Source organism: Mesoplodon densirostris, chromosome 13, assembly GCF_025265405.1.
Source record: "Mesoplodon densirostris isolate mMesDen1 chromosome 13, mMesDen1 primary haplotype, whole genome shotgun sequence".
NCBI lineage: Eukaryota > Metazoa > Chordata > Mammalia > Artiodactyla > Ziphiidae > Mesoplodon > Mesoplodon densirostris.
Window position 1 is genome coordinate 90,164,291 of NC_082673.1, and position 15,986 is coordinate 90,180,276.

Consider the following 15,986-nt stretch of genomic DNA (forward strand, 5'->3'; position numbering starts at 1 on the left):
TCCTTCTTTCCTTTCCACTACCTCACTCCCAAACTAAAAATTACTATATACGTATGTGCGGAGGAGTGTGCAAATTTCTCCCATTTACTGCTGAATGATACCATTTTGACAATTTTTCTTCACCTCTAAAATTCGCTATGAATAGATACAACTTGAATTTACCACTGAGACGTGGTAAAGAAACTGACAGTTACCCTTCCCATGTCAAAGCCCTGAATAATTCTGAAGAGATCACTGACTCACACCATGGTTTCTTCATACTTGTTTTGTTGGATCAAAGCCACATTTTGCCTTTCATTAAATACTGAATGATATTTATATCCATAAATAATTATATTAGTAACACAAACATGAAAATAAATATTACCGTCCCCACTAATTTCATCTGCAGATCCGGGTGGCATGCAAAGAAAGGGGGAGGAGAGAGAGAGGGGAGGGGGGGAGGGGAGGGGAGGGGGGAGAGAGGGAAAACGCTATTAAAATGACAAGCAAATCAAAGTGTAAGGAAAACACAAAAATTACCCCCCCCAGTCTAATTCAAAAGATAAAAGAAAGATCATAGGAGTTAGCATGTTTACTTAAGGGCATTAATGCAAGTTTTAAGCGGTCCACACATTACCCCAAGTAAATAGCAGTTTAAGTGCGTTTCTGCCGCATTAAGCAAAACTGATCTGATTGCTTCTCACAGTTAAATGTTAAAAAATGACTCTACTTTCCTCAAAAGGAATTTGTATCCTCTTAGAAATGAAAACCATGGGTCATTAATGTGTACCCCACACAATAAGCAGGGAACAGCCCTCAGCAAGCCTCCCCAGGATTCCAGCCTCTCTAAAGAAGCTTAAGGAGTACAGCACCTGAGGCTCTGCTGGCGAGCTTCCACTTACATTTATACAGTTTGTAGAAATGACTCTTCCAATTGTTACAGATAATCTTCCCTTTGCTAGAAAACGCCCCCCCCCCACCGTGGCCTCTGCTCTGCAGCACCCTGAGTATCTGCCCCCGAGGCAGGAAAGGCAGACCCCTGGGGCTCACTCGGACCATCCTTCTCCATTAATCGCATGCCAGGTCAGGAAACACACGAGGCAAAGGTACCTGCCGGCCCCTTTGGTAAAACACTAAGATCCCACAGGGGAAACCAGGAAGCGACTTCTCGCCCTGTCATGCATTTAAAAACCAGCAAACAGGCAAACAGTCTTCTATGAGGAGAGCACACCCGCTCAGGATAATCTACAAGCATCTGGTTAGGCTGCTGCCTGGGGCGCTGTGGTTAATAAGAGTCTGTGCAAAGATGAGTGCAGTACCCGCAGAAGGAGGTTCGTGGGAACAGAAGACCAAAGGGAGAAAGCGCCTAGCTTTCTTAACTTTATGTTGGCAGTGACTGACTCCTTTATAAAGAGGCAGGAGGAGGAAAGAGAAAAACAAACACATTTTAATACAAGAGCAAACTTATATTTTAAGGCATATCTATAAAAACAAATACAAAATTGCAATGCTTTTATGTGACTACTGGCACACTTGATTTCTTCACATAACTGAGTTTTAAGAAACATATTAATATTTTAAAATGCAGTTTTCCCTCTTAGGAAAGATTAGCACTAGACACAGAAACTTTTAGCAAGACATAAAGAGAGTCAGCCAGCTAAGCCTTTACAAAGCCAGCCAAGTAAAGGTACAGATACCTTTACAAATAACAAAACTGAAACGAAATGAGACAAACAACAAAGACCAATAAATAATTCAAGATTCTTGTGAACATCTAACATTCAACCACAAAGAAAAAAAACTGCAGAAAACTAGCAGATCCTGATTTGTGAAAGAGCTTTATAAGCACTTTCCCCCAAATCATCAGCAAAGACACAGACCTTAAGTGTACACCTTAAATAAACTGCCTTAACATAAAAAACATAAGGACATCTGAACACATAGGTTGCAAAGCCCCTCCCCCGCCTACCAGCATCCTTTGTTCATTCACTCTCATTCATGGGCTGCAAACTCACTTGAAAGTCAACTCTCTCTGTATGAGGCACTTGCTGGATGAACAAGCACCCAGGACAGTAGAAGAGAGAAGAAACAACTGCAGTACGCTAAGGGCAAGAGCACACAAGTCAAACTAGAGTCAAAACAAGGGATGTACAACCCTTTAAAATGCAGCGGTGACACCATGTGACAGAAAAGATGCAGTGGGCATGCACAACTGAACTGCAGATCCACGAGGTCCCATCAAGAAAGGTAAGGATTCCAGGTGTGGGCCCAGGGAGAGCAGGGTCAGGATGACTACGGCAACAACTTACGGCCATCAGTTAGGAACAGAAGTGAGAAGAACTGAAACAGACAACGTGGTCACGTTCCCACGGGGTGTGCTGTTATCCCAACAATGTGCACTGTTCCATCTTCCCCCATTAGCACACACTCAATTTCCTGTGTGATGACTCCGGAGGGCAGCTCCCTGTGTTTTATCGGTTAAGAACACGAAAACAGTGCCCTGTGCCAGGTGGGATGGAATTCCGGATGGGGTGGAGGGGCAACAGCTACAGGGGTCATTGAGATGAAACAACAACACGGACTGGAGATAAGATAAGAGCATTCTATCAGAGTGGAATTCCCTGGTTTCGGTAATGACACTGTGACTGTCTAAGAGGATGTCCTTGGTCTTAGGAAATGCACACGGAAACATTTATAAGTAAAGGGGCATGCCATGTCTGCAACTTGCTTTCAAATGTTTCAAAAAAAAAAGAAGAAGAAGACATACAAATGCCCAACAGGCACATGAAAATATGCTCAACTTTGCTAATTACTAGAGAAATGCAAATCAAAACTACAATGAGGTATATTACCTCACGCTGGCCAGAATGGCCATCACCAAAAAGTCTATAAATAATAAACGCTGGGGAAGGTGTGGAGAAAAAGGAACCCTCCTCCACAGCTGGTGGGAATGTAAATTGATACAGCCACTACGGAGAACAGTACGGAGGTTCCTTAAAAGAATAAAATACAGGACAACCATATGATCCAGCAATCCCACTCCTGGGCATATATCTGGAGAAAACTCTAATTCGAAAAGAGACACGCACCCCAATGTTCATAGCAGCACTATTTACAATAGCCAAGACATGGAAGCAACCTAAATGTCCATCGACAGAGAAATGGATAAAGAAGATGTGGTACATATATACAATGTAGTATTACTCAGCCATAAAAAAGAATGAAATAATGCCATTTGCGGCACCATGGATGGACCTAGAGATTATCATACTACACAAAGCAAGTCAGACAGAGAAAGACAAATATTGTATGATATCACTTATATGTGGGATCTAAAAAATAATACACATGAATCTACTTACAAAACAAATGGACTCAGACACAGAAAACAAACTTATGATTATCAAAGGGGGATGTGGGGAGATAAGTTCGGAGTACGGGATGCCCAGATACACACTGCTACATATAAAACAGATAAGCCACAAGGACCTACTGTATAGCACAGCAATTATACTCGCTATTTTGTAATAACCTATAATGGAAAATAATCTGCAAAAAAAACCCTGAATCACTTTGTTTTACACCCGAAACTAACAAAATATTGTAAATCTACTATACTTCAATTTTAAAAAAGAAAAAAAAAGTAGAGGGAAGGAGAAAGCAAGTGGGCCAAACGACAGACATAGTGAATTTGAGTGAAGAACACATGAGACTTCACTTTACTATTCTTACGACCCTCCTCTATGTGTGAAATTATGGGAAAATAAAATATACAGAAATCTCTCTTTGGATTCCGATTCTGGCTCCACTCCTCACCCCATGACATTAGACAAGTTCCCCGACTTCTGTTTCTGTTTTCCTATGTGTAAACCGAGGCAGTAACAGAAGCCTCCTCAGTAAAGAGATGCGGAGAGGATTCCATGGACTCCCAGGGCCCCCGGCCCAGGACAACCGCCCCGTAAGCGCAAGCTATGCCCACCTTTCAATGTTTTATCTTATTTCTAAACTAAGGTAATGACCATTCTTCATAGCAACTTAAAAAGCAAATACTTTTTAAAAAATATAAGCATCACTTTTTTTGAGTAATAACAAGAATATTATCCACACCATAAAAAAAAGTGTTAGGACCCTTCCTTTATCTTATCCAAGATGACTACTTTAATTATGCTTGTGAACACCTACCATGAGCGAACAGCACACTGTGCACGTGCTGGGGCTACAGCAGTGAAACAGGCGCCCCCCCCCATTCTTCCCTTATTGAGCTTAGGTTCTGGGTTGGGGAAAGATGATTAAGTGAGTAAACCGATCAACATGTAAGTGCCACGGAGAAAAAACTCAGAGCAGACGCAGGACAGGGAGTGCTTTCTTGTGGGGCTGCACCTCTAAATATGGAAGGAGTCGTTTGCTAAAAGCTTTCCAGAGCAGAGGTGAGCCTGGGGCACTGGCCAAGGAGCAGCAGGGAGGTCCGGAGGGGATAGAGGGAGGGGGAGGGCACAGCAAACGTACTTCTCAGTCACCCATTTCTCAGGGCAACTGAACAGCTGATGAACGAAGGCTGTCTTTAGAAGTGTAACAGCGGGGCTTCCCTGGTGGCGCAGTGGTGAAGAATCCACCCGGCAATGCAGGGGACAGGGGTTCGAGCCCTGGTCTGGGAAGATCCCACATGCCGCGGAGCAACTAAGCCCATGCACCACAACTACCGGGCCTGTGCTCTGGAGCCTGCGAGCCATAACTACTGAGCCCACGAGCCACAACTAAGGAAGCCCGCGCGCTTACAGCCCGTGCTCCGCAACAAGAGAAGCCACCGCAATGAGAAGCCTGCGCACCGCAACGAAGGGTAGCCCCTGCTCGCCACAAGAGAAAGCCTGTGCGCAGCAACGAAGACCCAACACAGCCAAAAAAAAAAAAGTACAACAGCGAAATAAACGAAGATGACATGAACGCACCCGTGGCCATGTTGTGGCCCCGAATGAAATTCCTGCACAAACATCAGTAGCTGCCCGAGCCATGAGGTGAAACACAGACTCTCTGAACCTACAGACTGACGTAACGTCACAGAGGCAGCAGCCAGATGTCACACAGCACCTATGCGTGGCCTCGTAAAAACAAAATCTTTGAGTCCGAATCCGACCAAACTCCTCTCAATCCTAACGACCAGCCTGTAGGTAAGTCAGGAATACAGGGGCTGGAGGGCGACCCGCTCAACACAGCATCACGGAGCGGCACGTGGCCAGACCCAGAGTGTGGGGCACAGCGTACAGGACGCGATTTCCTCAACAGATCAACTGCGATCAAGAAAAAAAGAACGGGGGCGGCAGCGCACAGAGACAGGAGGCGACAGGAGACGCAGCCAAGTTCACCCAGCCCTGCTTGTCTGACCCCAGACTGGAGGACACCAAGTGTGAAAACTCCTTAACCAGGGAGTCTGAGCACTGACCGGACAGCTGGTATTAAGGAACTACTGTGAAAGTTCTTACAGTGTTGTAATGTTGTTTTTAAAAAGTCTGTATCTTTTAGAAATGTTTACAGAGGAATATGCCTTCGAGGCACTTGAGACCGTCTGTGGGGAGTGTGTGTCTGTGTGGCTGGGGACAGAGGTGAGGTGTGGCTGGTTTTCAGCTGCTGAACCTGGGTGACGAGCCTGGAGGATCGTTACCCAATCTACTCTCTCCGCTTCTGTGTGCGTCTGGAGCTTCCCATGACGAAGAGTTAAAAAGCTAAGAATTCAAAAGCATGACGATATCCACCCATTCACATGGCCTCTTGCTTGTAAAAATATCAAATGCATTTTATCTTGACTCATGCAGTTTGATTTTAACAAATTCCACAATATGATGCAGCCATGACATGCTACTAGAAACCCGTGAGGTCAAATTCCAGAATTTATATTTTAAAAGTTTCAAGCCTTCCTTTAAAATTTTTCTCTGTGGGGGCCTCCCTGGTGGCGCAAGTGGTTGAGAGTCCGCCTGCCAATGCAGGGGATACGGGTTCGTGCCCCGGTCTGGGAGGATCCCATATGCCGCGGAGCGGCTGGGCCCGTGAGCCATGGCCGCTGAGCCTGCGCATCCGGAGCCTGCGCGTCCGGAGCCTGTGCTCCGCGACGGGGGAGGCCACAACAGTGAGAGGCCCGCATACCGGAAAAAAAAAAAAAAAAAAAAAAAATTTTTCTCTGTGAAGGGGAAAAAAAAACCCTGGGTCTTTGGATGTTAGCAATATGTGTTTTTATGTCTAACAAGATGATACTTGGGCTTCTTGTAGTAATCAATTTTAAGAAGATCATTAAAGTTTAGTTATTAATGTGTTAATAAGTTTAGCAAGAGGATGAAGACGGTTCATCAGCTAAATAAACCCAGACACTGGCCATCGCGAAGCACACTTTCATACAGACAAAAATGCACCCTTGCTCAAAGTGCTCTCGTGAGGGCAGCAGCGTGCTGTCCCTTGCTATGCGGAGGCTGTTAGGAGGGGGTGGTCACACTCTAGTCTGGACCCCAAGTCCACAGGACTAAGAGGACGGACCCATGTGGCCTGGAAAGAGTTTCCAGTAGTAAATATCCTCTTTAAATTTCTGTTGTGCTCATGACTGCTCCGATCTCACTCGGGCTCTTTTTCACCTGAAAGTGTCTCAGGCTACTCCCCCCTGGGGGTCCTGCAAGTGTCTGCCTCTCTCCAGGCCTGCAGCTGAGAGGTTCAGTCCAATTCCAGGGTGAGGAACAGGAAGCCATCCGGCTCCGGGTCCTTCTTGGGTGTCATTCTACAACACATGACGTAGATGCTTCAGCACCCATGTGACTCCAGTGTATTCTTCTCAACTCCCTTAGAAGCCAGAGGTGAGGGACATCAGCAAGGAGCGTCCTCAAATCTCCAAAGAGGCAAAGAGAGTTCAGACGCTGTGACAACGGTGCGAGAAGGGGGACTAGGATGAAGGAAGCAGCACAGCGGGCGCGGTGGTGGGATGGTGGTGATGGTGTATTTTCATGATCACTTCCTTGTTCACGGGCAACACGATCAACCGCCCTGCCCCTACCCGGTCAGAGACAGCTGAATGTCTCTCCTAACGCCAGACTGACTACAGAACGCTAGTCTAGTCGTGGCTGTTGGAATTAAAAGAATTTCCAGTAAGCCAGGTACTATGAACATGTCCAACGCCCAATACGTAAGACTCGGTGCACGTAAAAATCACCAGTAGCATTAATGTGATTAAATCATTTCATAAAGCATATAATTTACAAAAATTAACTTCACATGTACTAGGCGACAATACTCTATTAGGGCACTTAAAAAAAAATCCCTAAAAGCTTTCGTTTAAATCAAGCTTTCAGCACAGACAGAGACTACCTTCTAAATCAGTGTTATCAAAAGTGAAACTAGGATATAAACAAGACAAAAGAAACTCTTTCAAACTTCAATACAGGGCAGACTTTTGGATTCCAACAGAACAGTCAGAAATGAGTCAGGACTATGCTATTCCTGATAAATGGGAGAAAAACTACCCTGAAATCAGACTCAGACTCTTCCAAAACTACTCCTCCCTTGTACACACAAACATCTCAAGCTTTCCAATGACTCAGCGTGGTCTAAGGGAAAGGCGACGGGTCTGGAGCCCAGGTCTGGGTTTCCGTCAGGCTCTCGGCCACTGAGGCTATGTGAGCCAGGCCTCGTCACCTCAGCCTGTCTGTAAAGTGGAAACACAAGGAAGACTGTCCCGAGGCTCAAACAAGACAGTGCTTGGGAACGTGCCTGGCATAATCTCTGAGCCTCATTCACATGTAAATAACTGTCAGTACTTATATTGACAAAGCAGTGGCAGAGCCGTGAACGAATAACCGACCTAGTGTTTCAGAGACTGTGAGAAAAAAAGGGGGGAAAATGCAAATAATTATTATGGACTCTACATATACCACTTGATATTTTACGTTACTTTACAGTTTACAAACTACTTTTGCATATATAAAGTAACTGCTTGATAATAGAAATGCACAGTTTTCCCTAGAAAGAGTCACTTCCCATTTTCACTGTACAAACAGAATGTTTAAATAAATGCAATTAAACTATCCTCTTAGAGTAAAATATTCCAAAATCAGTCTATTGGACCCATCCTAAATGGGCCGGTACGCCCCCACAGTGGGGCCACTTGGGTGGTCAGCCTGTATTCAGTAGAACCCGACTTTACCCAGACATTCAGGGAACCTCCCTCAGTACTTGTGAATGAGTTGGTCTTGTCATCTCTTCTTTAAACCCTGCACTCAGAGGCTTGGGAATTGCATTTATGTATGTTGAAGCTGATTAGCTGACAATGACTCCTTTCTTTTCAACAAATAAAACATGAAACTTCAATCTCAAAAAAAAAAAATTAAAGTACCTGCTTTAGAATTTGTAATGAAGCAGCTTAACGCAAGTAACATTTATTTTGCCAAGTTTATTTTCATTTAGAACAATTTTTGGTCACTAACGTGAGAAACCTAAAGGTAATCTTAAATAACTGGAATGATGTCGCATGATTAACTAAACCAGAAGAATCTGTTATAGAGTAAAAAACAATTTTTTTTAATTTATAATAAATACTGTAAAAGTATCATCACAAAGTGGTGCATCTGATCATCAACCAAGGGCTCAGCAGACGCAATCAAGCCAAACATTTCTAACAAAAGAAAGAGGTCATTGCACTGGTTGTCATGACAGACACACAAGAGAGAAAATCATCTTCTGATCTCCATCCCATTACTACAACCCAGATTTGTGACAAGAGCCATGTGCACAGTGCAGTGGCCATCATGCGTTACCTGTGTTTCTGCTACACTTAAGGTCCTACTGCTTGATTAAGGGCCTGGTTATTAGAAAACAAAACAGAACCCTGAAACACAAAAACCAAAGTTTATACCTTTGAAATATTTAAAATTCAGCTTTATTCATTGATTTTCCTCGGAAATACCTATGTTCCTGGGTATCTTCACCCACATGAACGTGGCTCAAGCACTCCTCCCCCCGCCCGCCCCCATCCTGACACCCCTCTCTCTGACCACTTACAGACCCTTTGTCTGTAGTACAAGCAACGGCCTCTCCACTATAGTTCTAACTGAGCTCCAGAATGTGTGCTTACACGTTTCCTAAAAACTTACACTTAGGCTAAAAAAAATTACTCTAGGCCCTCAGAGAAATGTGCCCAAGGAAATGCACTATTCTGCTAGATACTTTTGTAAATCTGTTAACCTTATACTTATTTTTATAGAGAAACTTTGTCTAGATTTCAGAGATAAACTCTGCATGTATTCAACATCAACTGTAACTGTGCCCCTACTGGAGATGATCTGATAACTACATTTCCTCCTACAATGAGATTGGAAGGAGGGCCTGGTACCCCATCATCACAAGCTGAGAACTGTCTGAAGGCATCTAGACCCCCATTCTTCCTGCTTGCTGGCCTCCATTCCCCTTACCCAAAACCACCTAGGAGTGCATCCAGAACAATTCACAGTGACCAGCTCACAGCAAGCGTCTGAGAGTCCAGCAACTCTCAAGGTCACTGCTCGCTCTGGGGGGGTCCCTGCCTTTCCTCCTCCTGTTTCCACGCGTGGAGTGCATTCCTCCAAGTCCCAGCACCTCTCGGCACCTTGCTCGGGCATCGGATTCATTTAAAGACGATCACTAAGCACTATGTCCCAGACAATAAACGACAAATAAAACACGTCTTTGCCTATGATGGGGTCAGGGTCTAGTGGACAAGAAGGTTTCTAAAATCATTACATCTATTTAAAGACTATCCACAATAGTGAGACATATGGTAGGCTAGAGAACTCTGAGGAAGAAGAGTCCTGGAGTAGCCAGGGAAGGCTTCTAGGAGGTGGCGGCATCTGAAGCCAGCCTTGAAGATCAGGTAAGAACTTTTCAGTTATGAATGTAAATAGGGGAATCAGACAAGTCCCACTTTCTCCATCTTCCGATGTGATTCTTCATCTGTACCTGGGGTAATCTTCCTTAAATTGTTATTGAAAGGCAATATAGCCTAGAGGACAATAATGACCTGAGTTCAATCATAGCTCCATCATTTTCAAGTTGTATGACACTGAACAAGTGTGTTCACCTCTCTCAATTTCTTTCCTCCTATCTGTGAAATCGGGAGACGACAAAGACCTCGTGAGATCGTCGTAGGGATGATGTAACACCTAACGCTGTGCACAGCACACTGAGAACCTAATAGAGACCCGTCACCTCTTAGCTGTGTGTGACCTCGCCTGCCCTGCTCTCTGCCACTCTGGCTGGTGCTGGGTCTGCCAAGTCCTTGCTTCAGTGCTTGCTGTCGCGCAATGTGTGCGTTCAGTCACCTGCTCAGAGACTCCTCTTGACCCCAACTTTAAACAGTCCCACCCCTTGCTCTCCATTTGCCTGCTTTATTTTAACTCAGCGTCCAACTATCTCCTCCACAGAATGTGAGCTCCACAAGGGGAGGGCCTGGCTTTGTTCACTATCGTACCCCAGCATCCGGAACAGTGCCTGGCACACAGCAGGCACTCAGATGTATCTGTTGACGGAATTACCGTAAAACGGGAAATGTAAAACTGGAGTAGTATCCACCTTGTAGGGTTTGCTGGGGCCAAACGGGATGGACCCTGACAGAAAAACAAGTCATCACGGCCGGCACACAGACTGCGCCTCAGCCACCACCCACCAGCCTGGAGACAGATCAGCTTGCGGCGGGGGAGCAGACACGGCGCTCTGCAGGGTCCGGGGCGTGGGTGGCTGGTCTCCCCTCAGTGTCGGCACCACAACCACGTGGTGCCGGGTTTCCAGGCTGCTAGGTAAGGAAGAACCCCGGGGTTTAGCAACAGTACCGGCTTTCTTGGTGTCAACTTAATAACTTATGGGCGACGTGCAAGGCACAGCTCCTGGCTGGCCAGGCTGGTGAGATGTTATTGTCTAGTCTTTGTGGAGGACACAAATAAAGCACACTGTGAGTCCACTTCCACAACAGGGAGCAAGCCACGGGCGGGCTGATGAAGGATCACAGGAACGTAAGAAGTTAGGCCCGTCACTGAATATCCACAAGACGCTGAGAGTTCTTCCTGGCCTCTCTCGGTGAACCACCAAAGCGGTGGTCACGTGTGAAACAGCCATCACTGACTAAAGAACGAAAGACCTTGACAAGTGACAATGGAAGGGACATGCCGGACGGTGGAGCAGCTCAAGCAGAACGACAGAGAGAAGGAGGCGGGGCGGAGGGCTGGACGCCCGACTTTGTTTGGCTGAAGAGCAATGTGGGGGGAGGGCTGGCAAGGCAGGTGGTGCACAGACCACCGGAGGCCTCTGGGGGCTGAGCTGAGGAGTCGAAACTTCGTCTGATGGACTGTGAGTCATTCCTGAGAGTTCCTGCCCAGGGAAATGCCTATTTAAATTCAGTAAAGGTGGTAGCCATCAGGCAGCTACTGTAGAGAAGGGGCACAAGCGTGAACTTCTAGTCAAGGGATAACCAGGGAGAAGCGAGGAAGGCGGACTCAGAAAGGAGGCGCTGGCGGGGAGAGGTGGAACCGGCAGGCGCTGGGAGGAACAGCTGTGAAAAACCTCCTCCGAGGACGCCAGGAAATGGAAGGAACAAGACCTGAAGCTTCTGTGAGGCCTGCTGTGCTTCATCACTAGCCGGAGTCATGATGAGCCCAACAGGGCGTGTCAGCTCCGCACCACGCGAGCAGCTGTGAAGCACGCGTGCGGCAGCCACAGCGGTGACGGCCACCAGTGCCTCCCGGGCCTCACCGCCAAGCCTGCTTCGAGTCTGGCAAGGAGAGGGCCAGAGTGCTCACGAATTGCTCAAAGCTGGCTCAACCTGACCTCTCCTACGGAACACGCCACAGAACATCCTTTGATGCCCAGCAACTGACGGGGTCCTTTACCACCTCGCCGCTCTGGCACGTGGCGGCCCTTCTCGCCCCGCCGGCGGGCTTGCTCTCCGTCTGCTCAGCCTCCTGCTCTGCCACAGACGGGAGATGAGCGCGCTTAGCGGCTCCGCGTCACCGCGGGGGTTCGGAGAGCCCAGTGGAGGTGGTGTGCGTGCCGGCCACCCTGCAGCCCGCCGGGCGTCTGGCACTGCCCAGCAGTACCAGCTCCAGCCCTTAACACCCCTCTCCCCCATCAGGAAGGGGTCAGTTTCCTGAGCCGCAGCGCTCCGGCCCACACACACCTGCCCCACGCGATTCATCACTGGAGCATCTTTGCTAAGCATATGGATACGAGCACAGACATTTCTTGAGAAGGGGGCTGTGGGAAGTTTGTGGACAATAAAAAAAAATAAGCAACTCTATTTGTACACCGGAACACTAGAAAATAATTCAGTCATCAACGAGGCAAAAGCACAAAACTAAATTTTAGGTAAAAATTAACTCAAGGTAAATTAAACTAACAGGAATTAGATTTCTTCTAAGTCAGATTGTCAGATACTAGAGTTTTAGGAAGCTGTATTTTAGAAATGTGACATACATAAGAACATATGTGTGTGTGTATGGATATACATGTATACGCATACATGTATAAATATACACGTATAGTATATGTATCAATATTTTAAGATACCAAACCTGGGTCCATAGAAGATGCTTTTTGCTTTTTCCCCACCTTTCCTCTATTTTCCACATTTTTAAATAGGGAAAAAAGGCACATGTATTTTGAAAACATATCAAGGAAAGCACACCACACTCATCACACCAGCAAATAGTTAAGATAATGCTTATGTCAACATCTTAACTATATTTTTAAAAAAGCAATATTCAAACACCGTTTTATGTTAATTGTGAAAGACAAAAGCTGTTTTAAAATGTTTCACATTTCCTGAACTTCAAAAAATAATAAATATACTAAGTATCTTATGTTAATTTCTGCTGCATTACAAAGATAAGTTATAATGGCAGTTTCAAAAGTAAAAATTTTCACTCTAAATATAATTAACATGGAATTAAAACTGAAGAATAACTTGGAATTCTATACAATCCTGTGAGTAATCTAGTATTATACACGTATGTCTCATATTAAAAAAAATCAGTGAGCTATATTTAAACCTATTTCATGATGGTAAAATTATGCAAATTTTAAAAATTATTAATAATTTTAATGTTTAATTTTTGTAAGCTACTCTAGAAAGAAGTAATCCTCATAAAAATGAGCAGACGTCTAACACACGGCGATTTCCTACCACCGCGGTGGGCCCCTCTGCCTGACGCCTGTGTGGCCTCTTACCTGACACGGAGACGGCGTGGGTCCGAACGCCCTGCTTCTCGCTGTTGGCCAGCCTGGAACAGAGGTGCAAAGCCGTGAGTGCCATGCTCTTCAGACCACACCGCCAGCATTCATTCAAACTGTGAGCTGCCCAGAATCAGGACGACTGTGCCATTTCCCAGGGAGACTGCACAGTCTAGAGGGGTGATTTTGTATAATACTGGATTCTACCACCTGAGTCCCTTAAAGTCACCAGACTGCTTTAATGTTTTAAAGACCAGAAATTAAGACAGAGAAGTGAAGGAACGCTGACCTATAACACCACTGAATGTGGTGTACGTGGCTTAGATTAACTTTAATTTAGATGCTGCACTGCAAGGGAGTGGCCGAAGTTATACCACAGAGGGAACGATGCCTGGGACTGAGATGCGAATGTCAAACACTGTTACACGACTGGCCCTGTTTCAATTTTGAGCACGTCCAAGAGCAGGCAGCACATGGACATATATTGTTATTATTTACAGACTGAAACAAGGTAAGCTTAACGCGTCCGGTTGTTTCATGAAATGGCTCGACAACGTTAGTGTTTTACATACACACCCACATAAAATAACATTTTGGCCAAAGGTTTCAGTGACATTTAAAAAAAATCCAAGTATAGTTCAGTTTAAAATTTTTGGAAAAGTATAAAACAGAGAAAAAAGGAACCCTATAGTCTTTATTTATTTTGTAAAATATTTTTGTTGCATTTCTTTTATTTATTTATTTTAAAATCAATTTATTAATTAATTTATTTTTGGCTGCATTGGTTCTTCGTTGCTGTGCACGGCTTTCTCTAGTTACGGTGAGCAGGGGCTACTCTTTGTTGTGGTGCACAGGCTTCTCATTGTGGTGGCTTCTTTTACTGTGGAGCACGGGCTCTAGGTGTGCGGGCTTCAGTAGTTGCAGCACGTGGGCTCAGTAGTTGTGGCTCATGGGCTCTAGAGCGCAGGCTCAATAGTTGTGGCACACGGGCTTAGGTGTTCCGTGGCATGTGGGATCTTCCCGGACCAGGGATCAAACCCGTGTCCCCTGCATTGGCAGGCGGATTCTTAACCACTGCGCCACCAGGGAAGCCCAGAACCCTATAGTCTTTAGATGTTAAAGTTACTTTGCTCTTCTTATAAAAGAAAACTTTTTCCTGCTACATAAGCCTTTACTCTAGAAGTACTAAATAAGAATTTTTCCTAGTATATAGAATTTATATTAGGTAATACGGGAGCTTAAAATAGTATATCCCCATTGAGCACTAGAAATATTCAATGCAACTGCATAACCTCTATAATTAAGGGTTACAGCACAAAGCCATAGCCCTGAGTTCCTTTTATGGAATTCTCTAAATATGTGAAACGGTATCTTTATTATAAAAGTTTAACCCAAGTTGTTTTCTAACAAATCACCAGTTCCTCTTCTATTGCAGCTCCACGACTTATTGTCACCATCTCCAAACTACATTTATCAGGAGGTCACAGGTGCACACATTCATAATAAGCAGGTTACATCATCTGCCTCTGTATCCTGTTGATAGGACACCGGGGTCTTCCTTTGCTGTGGGTTGGGATGCTACTTCAAACCAACTTACAACTGCAGGGCTATCTGCACTTCTCTGATCAGTGGCAATAACAGGTCTGCGGCTCTATGATTTGTGGAAATTCTGCTCTTTTAAAGTTTGCTTTATTTGTTCAGTTTTTCTAGGATTTGTTAGCACTTCTAACCTACTCCCTTCTTCCTCACTTTTTTATCTGTGTTGATGATTCCAGTGTGTTTTAATCCTCAAAGTCATCTCTTAAAGACTTTCCACAACTGAAGATACTATGAGCATTAGTTCCTTGCCTGATGTGGGACATTAATAAATATCTATTAAATATTGTTGAGTTTGTGAAACACAAGGCCTAAAAGCTAAGAGAAAGCTGGTCTCGCCCATCCCTCCACTGGCCCGCCCAGCTACTGTGTACCTACTGTGTACCTACTGTGTACCTACTGTGTGCCAGATACTGCCCAGTGTCAGGTCTACCATGTCACATGACCCTGGCCGTCAACAAGGCCACAGGGTGTGAGCAGCAGGGAGGTAACTGTTTAATGTGAGATAAGTTATAGGAAAACACACAGGGCTGCTCCTGGGACTGGGGTAGTGGGAGGTTTCCAGAGGCAGGGATGCAGGGTAAGACTTGAGCAGGGCCCTGCTGAGGACAAGGCTGGAGGGAAGGAAGGACGGTGTCCAGGAACTGAAGGCAGTTCAATGTGACTGAAGAGTGAGCATGAGGAACGGGAGGGGAGGCTGGAGGAGCTGGCAGGGACCGTCGTGCAGCTTCCTGCCGGCTGGCTGAAGGATGTGGGCCTGAATCTAAGAGCAGCAGCAGTCACGCGAGGGGTTCAAGAGGAAAGGTCCCTTCTGCTGTTGTAGAGAATGGATGGGACGGTAGGCAAAATGGGACAGGCAAAGATGGGTAGGAGGTGTGCAGAAACATGGGAACCCAGAAGACCTGAGACTGCTATCCTCTGAGGTGGGCCCTTGGCTGGTGTTTAGGAGGGTTCCCACCAACCCCTAACTAGTAAGTGTGGTTCACTGTCCTTAGACTGTTTGTACAAATAATATGGTTCGTGCTGAACTCTTGCCTTCCTTCTGGGGGTCTGGAATTTGGGTGCACGACAAGCAAAGTGTGCATACATGACCAGGCCCCCATAAAAGCCGGGGCACCGAGTCTCTAACTAGCTTCCCTGGTAGACAACACTCCACGTCATCACAACTCATTCCCGAGGATCAGGTG

At 45.6% G+C, this 15,986-nt stretch overlaps 1 protein-coding gene across 4 annotated transcripts in view; it reads right to left on the reverse strand.

Moving 5' to 3' along the window:
- PTK2 (protein tyrosine kinase 2) overlaps nucleotides 1-15,986 on the reverse strand; it is a 250,824-nt gene that overhangs the window by 77,466 nt on the left and 157,372 nt on the right. For all 4 annotated transcript variants that reach the window (XM_060115655.1, XM_060115653.1, XM_060115654.1 and 1 more), the window contains one exon: nucleotides 13,201-13,253. In XM_060115655.1, the coding sequence (XP_059971638.1) occupies nucleotides 13,201-13,253 (53 nt within the window). The remainder of the gene's footprint in view (nucleotides 1-13,200; nucleotides 13,254-15,986) is intronic.